Source organism: Lithobates pipiens, unplaced genomic scaffold, assembly GCF_037356315.1.
Source record: "Lithobates pipiens isolate NorthernLeopardFrog02 unplaced genomic scaffold, aLitPip1_a1.2 Scaffold_19, whole genome shotgun sequence".
NCBI classification, from domain to species: domain Eukaryota; kingdom Metazoa; phylum Chordata; class Amphibia; order Anura; family Ranidae; genus Lithobates; species Lithobates pipiens.
In genome coordinates, this window is record NW_027507764.1 from 451814684 (window position 1) to 451835319 (window position 20636).

General features: G+C 49.3%; 1 protein-coding gene across 1 annotated transcript in view; it reads right to left on the bottom strand.

The window, feature by feature from the left end:
* Positions 1–2575, bottom strand: part of BPNT2 (3'(2'), 5'-bisphosphate nucleotidase 2) — a 37295-nt gene extending 34720 nt beyond the window's left edge. Inside the window, exon 1 of the mRNA XM_077492728.1 lies at positions 2083–2575. Coding sequence (XP_077348854.1) covers positions 2083–2457 — 375 coding nt within the window. The 5' untranslated portion in view covers positions 2458–2575. The remainder of the gene's footprint in view (positions 1–2082) is intronic.
* Positions 2576–20636: the final 18061 nt, after the last annotated feature.

The window sequence follows — 20636 nt, forward strand, 5'->3', positions numbered from 1 at the left end:
GCGCATGCCGGCAAATTGAAAGGGACGTACAGGTATGCCCCATTTGCCCAGCTGTGCCATTCTGCCGAAGTACGTCGGCGTGCACCGGTCAGGAAATGGTTAAACTAGACAGACTTGTCTTTTATATACAAGTAGGATTACTTTAGCTAAAAAGTGCCATAGAAGGTGCTCCTCTTATTAAATGTTTGTACTTCATTTAGGCCTCATGGTCACTGTTGCTGGTAAACGGATGTTTATGAGCAATTGGGCATGTTTTGTCTTCTGCCCCTGAACTCTCCTCATATCAGTATTTGTACATAGGGCATTGTATAGCAGTTGAGTTTAAAGGCCTTTTTTGGAAAGCAAAAAAAAAAAATTGGGGGAGTTCAGATGCTGCATTTAGACTCGCGTTTAGCTGCATTTCATTTAAAGCGGAGGTCCATCCTAAAGTGGACCTTCTGCTCATTGGAATCCTCCCCCCCTCCGGTGCCACAATTGGCACCTTTCAGGGGGGAGGGGGGTGCAGGTACCTGTACAGTACAGGTATCTGCACCCACTTCCAGCATAGCTATCTGCGGAAAGGGGCGTAGATTCTGCAGAATCTACGCCCCTTTCCGAAAGTCCCCCGCTGCCTGCTGAGAAACACACGGATCCCAGAGACAGCGGGACCATCCTTATTGCGCAGCGCGACTCGCGCATGCTCAGTAGGGAACCGGGAAATGAAGCCGAAAGGCTCCACTTCCTGATTCCCATACCCAAGATGGCGGCGGCAGCACCCCAGAGACGATCGAGAGATCGACTTCGGGTGCCGACATCGCGGGCGCGCTGGGCGGGTAAGTGTCCTTATTTTAAAAGTCAGCAGCTGCAGTATTTGTAGCTGCTGGCTTTAAAAAAAAAAAAAAAATGGCGGAACTCCCGGCGGACTCCCGCTTTAAAGGCGTTTTTGATTTTTGTCTATTTAGAGAAAAAATATTTAAAAAATTTCACACGCTTCTAACCGCCAATGCGGCAAAACAGACGTTTTAAACATGGGTTACTTATCTGTCAAGTTAAATCGTTCAGGAGAGGTTGTAAAAACGTTCCGCGTACAGGAAGCCTTAGTGGTTTAATAAACGACATGGTGTCACACCTCTTGTGTACACAGCACTGACCTCTCCAGCACAAGATACACACAGGAGTGTGTTAGAAGGCTCAGAACCTGTGTACCCAACTACAGTCAGTGACAGATGGCCTGACAATGGCCATAAATATGTAACTTTTCTAGTAGTCTCAAACGACAAAAACAGAGGACAACCTATGACTGTTGCTGCCAGCATAGTGACAAAAAAAAAAAAAAAAAAAAAAAAAAAGGTGCTATTTTTATCATCTCACTCTTTTGTGATCAGACTGGTTGGACCTGCTCCTCTGTGTATGGCCAGTATTAGAGCTGAGGTGGCAGGCTATGAGTGCATGTTGGTGGCATTAGGCTAATGTCTGTTTAATTCACAGATCATTCAAAATTCAAAGAGCGTCCAGTAGTGCACATAATAGCTGGTGGGGGGGGGCACAGGTCACTGCAGACCTGTTATTGAAGTGAACAGGGCTCGGCGGCCGTGGTGAGCTGTTCACAGGTGGCAGGTCAGCAGAAGAATCCTGCTGCTGTCATTATACAGTAGAGCTGGCATACTCCTAGTGCCCCCCAATATACAGGATCAAACACATTGTGCACCCCCTCCATATACAGGATCAGAGGCAGTGCACTCCCCAATATACAGGGACAGACATTGTGGTTCCCCCCTGCCATTATATAAAAAAAAGCCAGTGCCCCCTGCCATTATATAGGAACAGCCACTGTGCCCCCACCAAACCAATATATAGAAAAAGCCACTGTGATCCCCCCCTCCACCTTATATAGAGGATCGGACGGTGTGGTGCCCCACTATCAACATCACACATTGTGCGCCCCCCCCAATTATACAGGAGTAGACGCAGCACCCCATTTCCATGATAAGATATTATACCCCAATACACAGGAGCACAGTGTCCCCCCCCCCATACACACAACACATTGGGGGTGTCCCCCCCATACACACAACACATTGGGGTGCACCGGTGTGGACTGACCTGCACCCCGGGGAATGTGTTCTTGATGAGGCTGGCCATCCTCCGGTTGGAGAGGAGATCCCCCCGGGTCATCTTGTCCTCCGCCCCCTCTCGGGTCTTCCCCTTGGAGTTCTCGTTCAGCTTGTTGCTCTCCCGTACCGTCCTCACCTCCACCCCGCCCAGCTCCGCCGCCTGGACCGCCGCCGCCAGCAGATCCCGCAGATCCACCTGACCACCCTCTCCTCCTCCGCCGCTGCCACCGGCCCGATCCCCCAATATGAAGGCCGACAGGCGCCATGTCAGCAGCCCCGAATAGACGTGATAGAGGACACCGAGCCCCAGCAGGCAGAACACCCCGATGCCCAGCGGGGACAGGCGGATGCCCATAGGTGCCATATGTGAGCGGAGCACAGGAGATCAGCAGTTCATTCTACACCCGGCCACAGATCCGCCGACACCCGGCCACTGCCACCCTACCGGCAACACTACATCCGGGTCACCGGAGGGGGAGGAGCCTGGGAGGATTGCCAGCCGGTGTTGTAAAATTTCATGCGACCCGTGATTTTCGCTCACCCCGTCACTTCCGGTGAGGCTACGTCATTCGCACAGCTGACGGCGGGCCTTTACTGCGCATGTGTCAATCCCCTGCCCTTAACAGCGCATGCGCTGTAGATTTATTCTCACGGTGGAGAAAAATTATAGCCTCGAGTGGGCGGAGACTTGCGGGTGGGCGGGCGGAGCTGAACAGATGCTCAGGACGTCAGCAGCAGCCCCGCCCACCCTAATAACATGCCTCTGAATATTAAGTGGTGGTGAAAAATCACACTCAAGTGGGCGGAGATTTTCTCCAGGCGGAGGCTTCAGGAAAATGTCTCCGGAATCAGGGACAGGTGTGAATAGAGACGAGTCCTGGAAGATGCTGATAAAAGGGACATTGGTGGAATGGAAGGGGTTTGGAGAGGAGGTGGGCAGGGGAGCTGTTTTGGTCTAAAGCAGCAAAAGAATCACAACTCCCAGCAGGTGAGGGGGGGCTGAGTTCTGGAGCTTGTGGGCTTTGCTGGGACTTTGTAGTTCAGTTCTAGGTGGAGGAAGGATACACAGAGCATGCTGGGATATGTAGTGCTCCGGTGTGGGGGAGGGGACATGGTGGGATATGTAGTGCTCCGGTGTGGGGGGACGGGACATGCTGCGATATGTAGTGCTCTGGTGTGGGGGAGGGGGACATGCTGGGATATGTAGTGCTCTGGTGTGGGGGAGGGGACATGCTGGGATATGTAGTGCTCCGGTGTGGGGGAGGGGACATGCTGGGATATGTAGTGCTCCGGTGTGGGGGGACGGGACATGCTGCGATATGTAGTGCTCCGGTGTGGGGGAGGGGACATGCTGGGATATGTAGTGCTCTGGTTTAGGGGAGGGGACATGCTGGGATATGTAGTGCTCCGGTGTGGGGGAGGGGACATGCTGGGATATGTAGTGCTCCGGTGTGGGGGGACGGGACATGCTGCGATATGTAGTGCTCCGGTGTGGGGGAGGGGACATGCTGGGATATGTAGTGCTCTGGTGTGGGGGAGGGGACATGCTGGGATATGTAGTGCTCCGGTGTGGGGGAGGGGACATGCTGGGATATGTAGTGCTCCGGTGTGGGGGGATGGGACATGCTGCGATATGTAGTACTCCGGTATGTATGGGGTCACTGGCCTCCATATTCTGGGGTGTGGGGTCACCGGTGGAGCTGGCCTCCATATTCTGGGGTGTGGGGTCACTGGCCTCCATATTCTGGGGTGTGGGGTCACCGGTGGAGCTGGCCTCCATATTCTGGGGTGTGGGGTCACTGGCCTCCATATTCTGGGGTGTGGGGTCACCGGCCTCCATATTCTGGGGTGTGGGGTCACCGGCCTCCATATTCTGCACTGTGGGGTCACCGGCCCCCATATTCTGCACTGTGGGGTCACCGCTGGAGCCGGCCTCCATATTCTGGGGTATGGGGTCACTGGCCTCCATATTCTGGGGTGTGGGGTCACCGGTGGAGCTGGCCCATATTCTGGGGTGTGGGGTCACTGGCCTCCATATTCTGGGGTGTGGGGTCACTGGCCTCCATATTCTGCACTGTGGGGTCACCGGCCCCCATATTCTGCACTATGGGGTCACCGCTGGAGCCGGCCTCCATATTCTGGGGTGTGGGGTCACCGGCCCCCATATTGTGCACTGTGGGGTCACCGCTGGAGCCAGCCTCCATATTCTGGGGTGTGGGGTCACTGGCCTCCATATTCTGGGGTGTGGGGTCACCGGTGGAGCTGGCCTCCATATTCTGGGGTGTGGGGTCACCGGCCCCCATATTGTGCACTGTGGGGTCACCGCTGGAGCCAGCCTCCATATTCTGGGGTGTGGGGTCACTGGCCTCCATATTCTGGGGTGTGGGGTCACCGGTGGAGCTGGCCTCCATATTCTGGGGTGTGGGGTCACTGGCCTCCATATTCTGGGGTGTGGGGTCACTGGCCTCCATATTCTGGGGTGTGGGGTCACCGGCCTCCATATTCTGCACTGTGGGGTCACCGGCCCCCATATTCTGCACTGTGGGGTCACCGCTGGAGCCGGCCTCCATATTCTGGGGTATGGGGTCACTGGCCTCCATATTCTGGGGTGTGGGGTCACCGGTGGAGCCGGCCTCCATATTCTGGGGTGTGGGGTCACCGGCCCCCATATTGTGCACTGTGGGGTCACAAATTATAAGATCAAAAACAGGCAGTGGTAAAAAAAAAAAAAAAAAATCTTATAGTAAGTGCATATAGTGGCTCTCCTACTCCTAATATATTCATTGTGGCCAAAATTGGTGTGTTTCTTGCGTAGGACCGCTGAGCCTTGTTGTTCACAGCTTGAAGCCATGATTTTTCTTCACCAGTGAAGAAAATCTTGGGGTGGGCGGGGACGTTCTCACCATCTGTTCAGCTCCGCCCGCCCACCCGCAAGTCTCCGCCCACTCGAGGCTATAATTTTTCTCCACCGTGAGAATAAATCTACAGCGCATGCGCTGTTAAGGGCAGGGGATTGACACATGCGCAGTAAAGGCCCGCCGTCAGCTGTGCGAATGACGTAGCCTCACCGGAAGTGACGGGGTGAGCGAAAATCACGGGTCGCATGAAATTTTACAACACCGGTGTAGTGTCACAGTTTGATGCCTATCACAGGATGGTGCGGAAGTGACGTTGTTGCGTACTGCGCATGCGCGATGCGCTCCAAACGCTCGCGCCGTGCGTTCCAACATAGTTTCGGCAATACAGTTCAGCGAAACCATCACATAATGTTACGGAAGTGATGTTACACACAACACAAACACGGGCCACGTTGTTGCGTACTGCGCATGCGCGATGCGTTCCAAACACTTGCGCCGTGCGTTCCAACATAGTTTCGGCAATACAGTTCAGCGAAACCATCACATAATGTTACGGAAGTGAAGTTACACACAACACAAACACTGGGCCGTTCGTTACAACACTAATACTTCCCTTGTTACCTAGTAGGTTTTGCATTGCTGGGACTTGTAGTGCCTATCCTGAGCTACATGCTTCAATGTTCAGTGTCCTCATCCCTATCCCCATGCTTCAATGTTCAGTGTCCATCCTTATCCCCGTGCTTCAATGTTCAGTGTCCTCATCCTTATCCCCGAGCTTCAATGTTCAGTGTCCATCCTTATCCCCGTGCTTCAATGTTCAGTGTCCTCATCCCTATCCGCGAGCTTCAATGTTCAGTGTCCTCATCCTTATCCCTGAGCTTCAATGTTCAGTGTCCTCATCCCTATCCCCCTGCTTCAATGTTCAGTGTCCTCATCCCTATCCGCGAGCTTCAATGTTCAGTGTCCTCATCCTTATCCCCCTGCTTCAATGTTCAGGGTCCTCATCCTTATCCCCGAGCTTCAATGTTCAGTGTCCTCATCCCTATCCCCCTGCTTCAATGTTCAGTGTCCTCATCCCTATCCGCGAGCTTCAATGTTCAGTGTCCTCATCCTTATCCCCCTGCTTCAATGTTCAGGGTCCTCATCCTTATCCCCGAGCTTCAATGTTCAGTGTCCTCATCCCTATCCCCCTGCTTCAATGTTCAGTGTCCTCATCCCTATCCGCGAGCTTCAATGTTCAGTGTCCTCATCCCTATCCGCGAGCTTCAATGTTCAGTGTCCTCATCCTTATCCCCGAGCTTCAATGTTCAGTGTCCTCATCCCTATCCCCCTGCTTCAATGTTCAGTGTCCTCATCCCTATCCACGAGCTTCAATGTTCAGTGTCCTCATCCTTATCCCCCTGCTTCGATGAGGACACTGAACATCGAAGCATGGGGATAAGGATGAGGACACTGAACATTGAAGCTTGCGGATAGGGATGAGGACACTGAACATTGAAGCACAGGGATAAGGATGGACACTGAACATTGAAGCTCGGGGATAGGGATGAGGACACTGAACATTGAAGCAGGGGGATAGGGATGAGGACACTGAACATTGAAGCTCGGGGATAAGGATGAGGACACTGAACATTGAAGCAGGGGGATAGGGATGAGGACACTGAACATTGAAGCTCGGGGATAAGGATGAGGACACTGAACATTGAAGCTCGGGGATAGGGATGAGGACACTGAACATTGAAGCTCGGGGATAGGGATGAGGACACTGAACATTGAAGCATGGGGATAGGGATGAGGACACTGAACATTGAAGCTCGGGGATAAGGATGAGGACACTGAACATTGAAGCAGGGGGATAGGGATGAGGACACTGAACATTGAAGCAGGGGGATAGGGATGAGGACACTGAACATTGAAGCTCGGGGATAAGGATGAGGACACTGAACATTGAAGCTCGCGGATAGGGATGAGGACACTGAACATTGAAGCAGGGGGATAGGGATGAGGACACTGAACATTGAAGCTCAGGGATAAGGATGAGGACACTGAACATTGAAGCACAGGGATAAGGATGAGGACACTGAACATTTAAAGCTTGCGGATAGGGATGAGGACACTGAACATTGAAGCACAGGGATAAGGATGAGGACACTGAACATTGAAGCTTGCGGATCGGGATGAGGACACTGAACATTGAAGCATGGGGATAGGGATGAGGACACTGAACATTGAAGCACAGGGATAAGGATGAGGACACTGAACATTGAAGCTCGCGGATAGGGATGAGGACACTGAACATTGAAGCATGGGGATAGGGATGAGGACACTGAACATTGAAGCACAGGGATAAGGATGAGGACACTGAACATTGAAGCTCGCGGATAGGGATGAGGACACTGAACATTGAAGCACGGGGATAAGGATGGACACTGAACATTGAAGCTCGGGGATAAGGATGAGGACACTGAACATTGAAGCACGGGGATAAGGATGGACACTGAACATTGAAGCATGGGGATAGGGATGAGGACACTGAACATTGAAGCATGTAGCTCAGGATAGGCACTACAAGTCCCAGCAATGCAAAACCTACTAGGTAACAAGGGAAGTATTAGTGTTGTAACGAACGGCCCAGTGTTTGTGTTGTGTGTAACTTCACTTCCGTAACATTATGTGATGGTTTCGCTGAACTGTATTGCCGAAACTATGTTGGAACGCACGGCGCAAGTGTTTGGAACGCATCCCGCATGCGCAGTACGCAACAACGTGGCCCGTGTTTGTGTTGTGTGTAACGTCACTTCCGTAACATTATGTGATGGTTTCGCTGAACTGTATTGCCGAAACTATGTTGGAACGCACGGCGCGAGCGTTTGGAGCGCATCGCGCATGCGCAGTACGCAACAACGTCACTTCCGCACCATCCTGTGATAGGCATCAAACTGTGACACTACACCGGGCGCTTCCTTACACACATGTCACTGACCTGTCCACCCCGCCCCCTGTCATTGGCCACACCTCCTCATGTCATTGGTGTGTGACTGTGTTCATTTTTATAATCAGTAGTGGGGTGACATTGATGTGTTTTTTTTTTTTTTTTTTTGTAAAAATCCATTTATTCCAAAATCAAATATTAAAGTAGAACTATAGGCAAAAGTTTTTTTTTCGTTTTGGATAGAGTAAGAGAGGGTTATTATATCTCCTGTCAGATTTTTTTTTCACTGTCTGTCTCTCAATTGTGAGATGTCCCTTTACTTCCTATCCCATAGCCAAACAGGAAGTCATAGGAAATCCATGCAAAATAAAGGAATTGTTGGACCCCCGGGTCACCAGAACTAGTGTCCCCATTGGAAGGTTCCCCCTCTATTTAATGGGGACAGCACAAAACCTGGGATACAGGATGAGGCCACATAGAGAGGGTGGATCTCTGTATTGGGGACACAGGCAGCAATAAAAACTGACAGGGGTTCTAATCCCTCTCCACCCTATTCAAAACAAAAAAAAATTGCCTTTAACTAGTTAATTATGACCGCCTGCCACAAGTTGTACCACGGCAAGTTGGTTCACCTGCATGAACCGCCCTCTATGTACGTCGGGCACATACATGGCAATTCACGCGCGGAGGAGTCAACCAACGGGTCTTGATGTCCGCAGGCCACCCGCAATTGCTCCAGAAACAGGCAGAACTGGGATCTGTCAGTGTAAACAAACAGATCCCCGTTCTGTCAGGGGAATAGAGAGAGATCATCTGTTCCTAGTGATCAGGAACAGTGATCTCTCTCCTCCTCCAGTCAGCCCAACCCAAATATAGTTATAACACACTCAGGGAACAAGTAACTCCTTGATCTCCCCCTAGTGTTAACCCCTTCTGTGCAAGTGACATATATACAGTAATCAGTGGCTATTTGTAGCTCTGAACGCTGTATAAATGTCAATGGTCCCAAATGTCGCAGTCTTAATAAAAATCGCAGATCGCAGCCATTACTAGTAAAAAAAAAATAATAATAATAAAAAATGCCATAAATCTGTAGTGCCGGCTCCTGAAGAGCACGCGCTATGTGTTTTTGTCATTTAACTTTACCCTTGAACCGCAGTTTGGTTTTGGGTTCAATTATCCTAAATTGAGACCTCAGCACCAGTCTAGCTGGACTGCCGGGTGTTCTGCCTGACCATAGGTGGTGCTTTCATCATGGCAGGGTGCAGAACGCAGTCTAGTTGGGTGCATTAAAGTTACTCTCTCTCGGAACCAGCCCAGTGGGAGTGTCACTCTTGCTGTGCTTCCTGGGAGAGGGTACTTAAGGTGCGGACGTCACGTGTTTCGGGGGTTCCGGTCCAGAAGTATGTTCTGACTGATTGGTCCTGGTCCTCCTGACCAGCCCCCAGGACTCTCATGGCCTGGGGTGCGGATCCACCCGATCACACGTCTCAGAGCTGGCTAGCCCAAGGCAAGGAAGCTGAGGTGGTCCGGAGCTGTCTTGGTTAGTGGAGAGGCCCAGCAACTGTGAAGTTATCCAGGGGAGGACTTTTCGGGAGAAGGCCACGCAAGGGTTGGCTTCTCAACAAGAGTCTGGACAAGTTGAAGGACCCAAGTGAATCTAATCTCGTGTGGTATCGCCGGACCGTCTGCAAGATACTGGTACCATACGAGGGTTCTACAAACTTTCAGTTTCACTAAAGTGTTCTATAGCAAAGTCTGTGGCAGAGACTTGTTCTTGATTTAAACACCTTGTTGGCTGCTAGGCCTGGTGAGAGAAGGACTATCCAATAATGGTGAAGATCCAGTTTTGAATTGCTATTCTCTAGATTTTCTACTGGTGAGAGACTTTTCCTATTGAAGTTATAGATAAGAGTACATGGACTTTTCTACCTAAACCCTCCAACCTTATGTTGAGAGACTGTGTTGTTAACTATTTTTCGCAAATAAAAATCCCTTTAAGTGGATCTTGCGTCAGTCTCTACAGTTCTTGGGCCATCTACCTTGGGAAACCCCTAGACGCGCACAAGGTGAAGAAGGTAACAGTAAACAGGGGCGGACTGACCATTTGGCCACTCGGGCACTGTCCGAGGGCCCCTGGGCCACTAGGGGGCCCCATCAGGGTTGCCAGCCTCAGTAAAACCAGGGACAGTATGTAAAAATCTGTGTTTATTTTACATCTGTCTCTGAAATGTCCCTTACCGATAGGGATGAGCTTCGTGTTCGAGTCGAACGCATGTTCGACTCGAACATCGGTCGTTCGTGCGTTCGCCGAATTCCGAACGTTTGGGCCGTTCGCGGCAAAATTAGTGTGGCCCACAATGCACTGCGATGGCGCAATGCATTGCTGTCTCACGATTGGCCAAGCATGCACTGTGACCCCGCATGCTTGGCCAATCGCAGCGCCAGTAGCGGGAAGAGCAATGGTTGGTCACAGGCATCCTGCCTGCGGCCAATCATAGCTCAGACAGTGTAGTGCACGCCCCACACTATATAAAGCTGCCTTTCAGGCGGCCTCGTGTAGTGTTTGTTAGCATCTGAAGCAGTGGGTGTTCTGTGTACCTTCAACACAGTTACACACCAATCGTTTTTGGCTGATTTACTATTTTGCTCTTGTGTAGTGGTTACTGTCTGTGCCCTGACCGCAGTATACACCACTATATTCACCTCACCTATATAGCTAGTGATCTAGCTTTAATAATAGAGCTTGCAGTCAGTAGTGTTAGTGCGTGCTGTCTGCGTGCTCTGTACCCAGTACATACCACTATATACACCTACATAGCTGTTCTCTATTTGAGCCCGATTGTCATTTGCTGGAGTTATTGGAAGTTGTGTGTGCCTCCAGCACAGCACAGTATACAGCTGTATATGCCCCTTTAACTCTGCTGTTTTCTTGTTATTGTCTGCGTGCCCTGACCGCAGTATACACCGTGATATTCACCTCACCTATATAGCTAGTGGTCCATCTTTAACAATAGAGCTTGCAGTCAGCAGTGTCACTCAGGAGATAGTGCGTGCTGTGTGCCTGCTCTGTACCCAGTACATACCGCTATTATCCACCTACATAGCTGTTCTCTATTTGGGCCCGATTGACATCTGCTGGAGTTATTGGAAGTTGTGTGTGCCTCCAGCACAGCACAGTATACAGCTGTATATACCCCTTTAACTCTGCTGTTTTCTTGTTATTGTCTGCGTGCCCTGACCGCAGTATACACCGTGATATTCACCTCACCTATATAGCTAGTGGTCCATCTTTAACAATAGAGCTTGCAGTCAGCAGTGTCACTCAGGAGATAGTGCGTGCTGTGTGCCTGCTCTGTACCCAGTACATACCGCTATTATCCACCTACATAGCTGTTCTCTATTTGGGCCCGATTGACATCTGCTGGAGTTATTGGAAGTTGTGTGTGCCTCCAGCACAGCACAGTATACAGCTGTATATACCCCTTTAACTCTGCTGTTTTCTTGTTATTGTCTGCGTGCCCTGACCGCAGTATACACCGTGATATTCACCTCACCTATATAGCTAGTGGTCCATCTTTAACAATAGAGCTTGCAGTCAGCAGTGTCACTCAGGAGATAGTGCGTGCTGTGTGCCTGCTCTGTACCCAGTACATACCGCTATTATCCACCTACATAGCTGTTCTGTATTTGGGCCCGATTGGCATCTGCTGGAGTTATTGGAAGTTGTGTGTGCTTCCAGCACAGCACAGTATACATCTGTATATACCCCTTTAACTCTGCTGTTCTATAAAAAAGGCATCTGCAGGAGTTAGTGGGTGTTGTGTGCCTCCAGCACAATATAAACTACCCAACTACTGTTTTACCCAACTCCCTTCAGGCCATTACCATGTCTGGAAGGCCAGCAAGGAGAGGCAGACAGGCGCGAGCCGATAAAAGAGGGCAAGCAGGCTCTGTGTCTAGAGACAACAGTGCTGGTCGGGGACGCGGTGCATTGTCATCAGCACGTGGCCATGGGACATGCTTGTCCTTCTTTTCTGCAGCTGGACATGTTGAACCGCAACATGCCAACGACTTGGTAGAGTGGATGACCAAGCCCTCTTCATCCTCCTCATCCTCTCTCACCCAGTCTCAGGGTAGTAGAAAAGCAGCTGCCAACACATCGTCGTCCCTCCTCTCAATGTCATCATCAGTGACTCCTTCCCTAGACCCACCACGTCCTCCTGAGGAGTCTCCTGAACTCTTTGAGCACAGTGTTGGGTACATGCTCCAGGAGGATGCCCAGTGTTTGGTGGGCTCTGATGATGACACTCAGCTAGAGGAAGGCAGTAGCGTGAGCACAGAGAGAGGGGATGCTCAAGAAGGACAGCAATCTGGCAGTAATGTTCCACAAGCTGCAGCATACTGCCAGGTTTGCTACAGCGATGAAGAGGGAGGGGATGATGAGGGCACTGACTCCACATGGGTGCCTGGAAGGAGGGAGGAGGAGGAGGAGGAGGAGGAGGAGGAGGCACATGTCCAACGAGGCAGGATGCCCTCCGGGGGCCAGCTTAGGGGCAGCACACCGACTGAATCACACCGCAGAGCTCCGCCTGTGCAGAGCGCTTCCTCTGCGCAGAGCGCTTCCTCTGCGCGTTATTCTAAAAGTTCTTTGGTGTGGGCCTTTTTTGAGACGAGTGCATCAGATCGCACCGCTGCTATTTGCAACATATGTCTCAAGCGTATCTCACGTGGCCAAAACATCAGCCGCTTGGGCACCACATGCTTGACCAGACATATGTTGACCTGCCATGCAGCTCGTTGGCAAGCATACCTCAAAGACCCACACCAAAGAACAAAGCGGACCTCTCCTTGCTCCTCATCAGCTGGCATCTCCAACCCCACTAGACCTTCAGTCCTCTCTGAAACCTGCTCTGAGAGGAATGAAGGTGTAGAATTAGGTGTGTCACAGCCAAGTGCTTCCGGGAACTCTGCTAGTGGTACATCCACGTCCGATTATAGCAGACAAATGTCCCTGCCCCAGCTGCTGGACCGGCGGAAGAAATTTACTCCCAGCCATCCACATGCCCAGCGGTTGAATGCTAGCTTGGCTAAATTGCTAGCACTTCAACTGCTGCCTTTTCAGTTGGTAGATTCGGCCCCCTTCCGTGAGTTTGTACAATGTGCGGTTCCTCAGTGGCAGGTCCCCAAACGCCACTTTTTCTCACGGAAGGCAATTCCGGCTCTCTACCGGCATGTGGAAGGCAATGTCCTTGCCTCGCTGGACAGGGCGGTCAGCGGTAAGGTGCATATTACCGCTGACTCATGGTCCAGCAGGCATGGACAGGGACGTTACCTGTCTTTCACGGCCCATTGGGTCACTCTTCTGGCTGCTGGGAAGGATGCAGGACAAGGTGCAGTAGTATTGGAGGTTGTTCCGCCACCACGCCTCCAAAATGCTACTATTGGTTGTGACACACCTCTCTCCTCCACCCCCTCCTCTTCTTCTTCCTCCACGGCCTCTTCCAGTGCTCTGTCCTCAGAACCAGCGGTGCTCCGTAGGCGTTGCAGGGGCTACGCAAGTACGCAGGCAAAACGATGCCATGCCGTGCTTGCGCTGGTTTGTTTGGGGGACAGGAGCCACACTGGGGCGGATGTTTTGTCAGCTCTGCAGGGGCAGGCCGAGAGGTGGTTGACGCCACGCCAGCTTAAGCCAGGAATGGTGGTTTGCGACAATGGCACCAACCTCCTCTCCGCCCTCCGACAGGGACAACTGACCCATGTGCCCTGTGTAGCTCACGTCCTTAACCTGGTGGTGCAGCGGTTCTTGGGCAGGTACCCCGGCTTACAGGATGTCCTGAAACAGGCCAGGAGAGTCTGTGTGCATTTCCGCCGATCATTTAATGCCTGTGCTCGGCTGGCTGAGCTCCAAAAGGAGTTGAACCTGCCCAAGAACCGCCTTATATGTGACATGCCCACCAGATGGAACTCAACATTGGCCATGCTGCAGCGGCTGCACACGCAGCAGAGGGCCATCAATGAGTACCTGTGCGACTACGGCACCAGGACAGGGTCAGGAGAGCTTGGTTTTTTCTCACCACGCCAGTGGGGCATGATCAGGGATGCATGCACTGTCCTGTCACCGTTTGAGGAGGCCACAAGGATGGTGAGCAGTGACAGTGCATGCATCAGTGACACTATACCTCTTGTCCACCTCTTGGAGCATACGCTGCGTGGAATAATGGACAGGGCACTTGAGGCAGAACAGAGGCAGGAAGAGGAGGACTTCCTTGCCTCTCAAGGCCCCCTTTATCCAGACAGTGTTCCTGCTGTGCCACCCATCACACAGGAAGAGGGTGAGGAGGAGGAAGAGGAGGAGGAGGATGATTGTGTCAGCATGGAGGTGGAGGCTGGCACTCAGCATCAGCAGCAGCAGTCTTATAGGGATGATTTACAGTCCCAAGAAACACGTGGACTTGTACGTGGCTGGGAGGAGGTAGCTGCGGATCATGTTGTCCTTAGTGACCCAGAGGACTCCGGACCGAATGCCTCAGCTAACCTACGCTGCATGGCCTCCCTGATCCTGCAAAGCCTGCGGAAGGATCCTCGTATTCTTCGGATCAAGGAGAGGGACCATTACTGGCTGGCCACTCTCCTTGATCCACGGTACAAGGGTAAGGTTGCCGACCTTATCTTGCCATCGCAGAGGGAGCAGAGGATGAGACATCTCCGGGAGGCCTTGCAGAAAGCTCTGTGCAACGCGTTCCCAGAGACTGGGAGGTCACAAACTCCTGGTCCTGGACAACGTGTTGCTGAGGCATCAGTCAGAAGGAGCGGTGGAGAAGGTGGCCGTCTGACTGATGCGTTCAGACAATTTTTTAGTCCGCAGCCCCAAGGTATGATTGGTTCCAGCACCCATCGCCAGCGTCTAATTTACATGGTGCAGGAATACCTAGGGGCAAGGTCAGACTTGGACACCTTTCCCACTGAAAATCCTCTGGCTTACTGGGTCTTGAGGATGGATCACTGGCCAGAGCTTGCACAGTATGCAATTGAGCTCCTGGCCTGTCCTGCATCCAGCGTTCTTTCGGAACGCACCTTCAGTGCTGCTGGTGGCTTCGTTACCGATCACAGGGTGCGCCTGTCCACCGAATCAGTTGATCGACTGACCTTCATCAAGATGAATCAGTCTTGGATCACCCACAGCTACCAAGCACCTGAAGCTGATGTAACCGAATAATTTTTTTTGAAATACCACATCCCTTCAAGACTGCCTATGCTGATGCTGAGTGACTGTCCTGTTATGTTGATTGTCTATCCTCTTCCTCCTCCGCTGATATGTTGGAAGAACATTTTTGGTTCTGGGTGATGCCAGCAGCCCAATTTTTCTGCCCCTGTTTAACAGGGGTGTTTAAGTACAATTTTTGATGCAATGCTTTGCAGCAGGGCTAATTCCTGCAAAAAAACTAGAGTGTATGGCAGAGGTTGCAGTGTGATGGCACCAGTGCCTAAGGCCCAATTTTTCTGCCCCTGTTTAACAGGGGCGTTTAAGTACAATTTTTGATGCAATGCTTTGCAGCAGGGCTAATTCCTGCAATAAAACTAGAGTGTATGGCAGAGGTTGCAGTGTGATGGCACCAGTGCCTAAGGCCCAATTTTTCTGCCCCTGTTTAACAGGGGCGTTTAAGTACAATTTTTGATGCAATGCTTTGCAGCAGGGCTAATTCCTGCAATAAAACTAGAGTGTATGGCAGAGGTTGCAGTGTGATGGCACCAGTGCCTAAGGCCCAATTTTTCTGCCCCTGTTTAACAGGGGCGTTTAAGTACAATTTTTGATGCAATGCTTTGCAGCAGGGCTAATTCCTGCAATAAAACTAGAGTGTATGGCAGAGGTTGCAGTGTGATGGCACCAGTACCTAAGGCCCAATTTTTCTGCCCCTGTTTAACAGGGACATGTAATTACAATTCTTGATATAATATTTCACAGGAGGGCCCCTTCCTGTGCCCACCCAGAGTAACTGTGAGGACTTATAGTGTTGTGGCACCAGCACCACAACCACCAAAGGTCAATTTTTCTACCACTGTTCAACAATGGCATGTAATTACAATTCTTGATATAATCGTTCACAGCAGGGCGCTCCAGCGGCCACCAAGAGTCACTTTGAGGGCTTACAATGTTGTTGCAAAACCAACACCTTGTTCCGCCATTTCTGCAGAGCATATAGGGCAGGCCCCTACTTTCAAACATCCAATTTACAAACATCTCCTACTTGCAAACGGAAGGAGACAACAGCAAGTGAGATGAAAAAAGATGGACGACAAAACAAATTATACAGGGGTGATAACCCTTCCCTATGTTTTCCAAAAAGCTTAAAGATATTTTTTTTGACTGGAGCTACACTTTAAAAATGTACCGCTTGAAAATGACAAACAGATTCAACTTAACACAACAAACCTACACAGTCCCTGTCTTGTTTGCACCGCCTGTATACTGCTGTTCTGAGTATATAGGGCCTGGGGGCCACACGCATTTCCTTTTTTTAATATGGGTACGGGGTTCCCCTTAATATGCGTACAAGACCCAAATAGGCTGGTAATGGGCAGGGAGGGCTACCCATGCCATTTTTCTGAATGATTTTCAACCATATTACAGGAACCAGATATAACATTAAAACCGCAAGCAGTTTTAAATGGTGTTATTTCCGTTTAATGTCATTTTGTGCAGGGACTGTTCTAAACACGGGAAACACGTGGCACTTCACAGGCATACTATAGACACCCCCCAGGCACCATATTTAAAGGAATATTTCACTTTTTTTTTTCACTTTAATCGTCATTAAAATCAGTGCTCCCGCCAAAACGGTAGTTTTTAAAACTTTTTTTTGCAGTGACCCATGTCCCCTGAGGCAGGAGGCAGATCGCCAAACCCTTTTTAGCACACTATCTTGCATATTAGCCGTTAAAATTAGCACTTTCCAATTCGAATGTTCGAGTCCCATAGACTTCAATGGGGTTCTAACGTTCGTGCCGAACGCGGGGGTCGTTCGCAAGTTCTGGTGCGAACCGAACCGGGGGGTGTTCGGCTCATCCCTACTTACCGACATCCTTTTTGTCTAAAAATCCTGAGATTATAGCTGCCCCACCTCTCCAGTACCTTCTCAGCCAATCGAAACATGTCTGTGTATACTGTGTGTACATGTATGTGTATACTGTGTAATTGTATACTGTGTGTGTGTATACTGTGTGGCCCCATAATCTCTGATTGCCTGGGGTCCCATAATCTCCTATTGCCCGGGGGCACCGTGAGTTGTCAATCCGCCCCTGATGGTAAGCCCAATAAAATCAGCCGCTCCTTCGGGAGTCAGTGCTACAAATCTATCCCATAGTTTGTAGATGCTATAACTTTTGTGCAAACCAATCAATATACGCTTATTGCAATTTCTTTTTACCAAAAATTTGTAGCAGAATACATATTGGCCTAAACTGAAGAAGAAAGTTTTGTTTTTTTACATTTCTTTTGGATATTGTTTATATAGCAAAAGTAAAAAATACTGGGCTTTTTTTGTTTCTAGTGCAAAAGATAAAAACCGCAGAGGTGATCAAATACTTGTTCATTCAAATGTAAGTTCACCTTTACGGAAAAATCTGTAAGGTGAACTTACACGGGACCCTAACCTCGATCCCCCACCCCCAGTCCCGCTGACCTGCATGGCAGGAATCGCCCGTTCTGAGCCCCGGTATAGCCGCCTCACAGCTCCGGGGCTTAGAAATCCTCTCAGCCTTCTCTCTTCTTCTTCCCTGCTCAGAGGCTCCCTAACAAGCGATAAATGCACCAAAGAAGCTCCAGAATTTTTTGCAGTGCGTCGGGACCCTACAGGTTAGAGGACCGCATAAAAGCTACAGATGGATGGCAAGAAAGCTCCCTGAGGCAATTCAGTTCGCATAGGTAGTGCTATACAAGTCATTCATTCATTCATTCAGAATTTTTTGCAGCGTGGAGCATGACACATTTTTTCATTGTATGTTTTGCCACGTTTGTAGCATGCTTGCCGCTCTGCAAAATGCATGTCTGCTAACCTCACTTTGAGTGCCATTAACAATTAATGGCAACGCAAGCAAAAAAGTGAGTCTGTAGCGTGTTTGAGAAATACTTGGCAAAACACACAATTTCTGTGCCCCGGGAACGCCAAGTGTGAAACAGCCAAAGGCTGATGTCACAGAATGCATCAAAAACACATATATGGTTTTAATGAGATTCCGGTGCGTTTTCTGACTCCCAGCATGCACTTGTGAAACATGGACATGTTACTCAAAAAGGCTCAAAAAATGCAACCACAGTGCGTTTTTGAAACAATTTCCATTCATTTCAATGGGGAGTTAAGAGGGAGAATGAGAATCTGCTGCTGTTGAAAAGGTACTGTTATAATCAAGCTAAATCATATATTTATATGCTATATCTTATAACATAATAACCTTGTTTTGGACACGTTTTCACATTTGACTGGTAGGGTGTAGGTCCTCGGGTCTGCCATGAATGTCTTAGGAGGGGGTGGACATGGACTTCTGGCTTGGTTCGCCCTCTCTCATGGGGTCTCCCTTTGGGGGAGCCTCACCTAGTAATTGGGTGGGTCTGTTTCGGCACACCTTCCAAAGAATGAGGGTCCTTCTGGTTTCGGCCAGATGGACCAAGTGAAAGTACAGTACCTCAGTCCCCATCTGGAGCCTAACACCCCAGGAGATCAGGGTTAGGGTTCTACTCCTTTGGAGGACTAGTGTACACCCTGTGCACGTTTTGTGTTTCACATTTTATGTGTGCACTTTTTTTTGCATCGGGTGGAGTTTTTGGAGTGTGTTCACACACCACGGGCTTTAAAAAAAACAAAAAACTTTTTATTATTTATCTATTTACTACGAAATTACTGGTTTGAGTTATAACTTCAAACTTCAGTAATTTCTCCATTTCAGTACAGTTTTTAAAAAATATAGTAAATATAGTAAATTACCTTAAAAATAATATATAATAATTATTTATATATTACTTATTGTAATTAACCCCTTGCCACCCAGGCCAATTCTGATACTTCTCTCCTACATGTAATAATCATAATGTTTTTGCTAGATAATTACCAAACATTATATATATTGTTTTAGCAGACACCCTAGGGAATAAAATGGTGCTTGTTGCAACTTTTTATGCTACACTGTATTTGCGCAGCAATTTTTCAAATGTGTTTAAAAAACAAAAAAAAACTTTCATAAATCAAAAAAAAAAAAAAAACACTAAAGATAACCACATTTTTTGGGATAATGTGAAAGATAATGTTACGCCAAGTAAATAGATATCTAACATGTCACACTTTAAAATTGCGCACACTTGTGGAATGGCCCCAAACTTCAGTACTTAAAAATCCCCATAGGCAACGCTTTACATTTTTGTAGCGCCAGTACTCCTAATGAGTACTTGCTATGTGTTCAAATTTCATTTTTGCCCAAGACTGTAGTGAGTTTTGGGGTTAATTGTGTTAAATTGTACTGTGGCATCAATTTGGCTGGGCTGTATAGAAGTTCTGCCTGGTCATAGGTAGGGTTGCACACCTGTGGGAGGCTATAGAACGCAGTCTGGTTGGATGCATTGGGTACCAATCTTTATCTTGGAGCCAATCAGTGGGCACGTTTGTCTCACTACGTAATCCGGGAAAGGGTACTTAACCGCTGAAGGACCGCCTCACGCCGATATACATCGGCAGAATGGCACGGCTGGGCAAAAGCACGTACAGGTGTGTTGCCCTTTAAGTGCCCAGCTGTGGGTCGCGCGCGCGCCACCAGTGGTGCACTCGTGACCCGGTCCTGAGCTCCGTGACTGTGGCAGTGGGACCCGCGGACCCGATCGCCACCGGTGTCTCGCGATCGGGTCACAGAGCTGAAGAACGAGGAGAGGTCTGTGTAAACAAACCTCTCCTCGGGCTTCCTAGTGAGGCTGTCACTGATCGTCTGTTCCCTGTTATAGGGAAAGACTATCAGTGACATCACACGCCAAGCCACGTCCCCCTACAGTAAAAAAAAAACACACACATTTAACCCCTACACTGCCCCTAGTAGTTAACCCCTTCACTGCCAGTGACATTTTTACAGTAATACGTGCATTTTTAATCGCACTGATCACTGTATTAATGCCAGTGGTCCCAAAAATGTGTCAAAATTGTCCGACATGTACGCCATAATCTCACAGTCACAATAAAAATCGCTGATCGCCGCCATTACTAGTAAAAAAAAAAATATATTAATAAAAATGCCATAAAACTATCCCCAATTTTGTAGAATCTATAACTTTTGCGCAAACCAATCAATAAACGCTTATTGCGTTTTTTTTTACCAAATATTTGTAGAAAAATACGTATCGGCCTAAACTGAGGAAAGAAAATATTTTTTTATATATTTTTGGGGAATATTTATTATAGCAAAAAGTAAAGATTTTTTGTTTATAGCGCAAAAAATAAAAACCGCAGAGGTGATCAAATCCCACCAAAAGAAATCTCTGTTTGTGGGAAAAAAAGGACTCCAATTTTGTTTAGGAGCCACGTCGCACGACCGCGCAATTGTCAGTTAAAGCGACACAGTGCCGAATCGCAAAAAGGGGCTTGGTCCTTTAGCTGCAAAAATGGTTCTGGGCTTAAGTGGTTAAGGTGCCAAAGTCACGTGGTCCTGGGTTCCGGTCCAGAAGTTGTTACTGACTCCGTGGTCCTGGTCCTCCTGACCAGCCCCCATCAGTTTCCG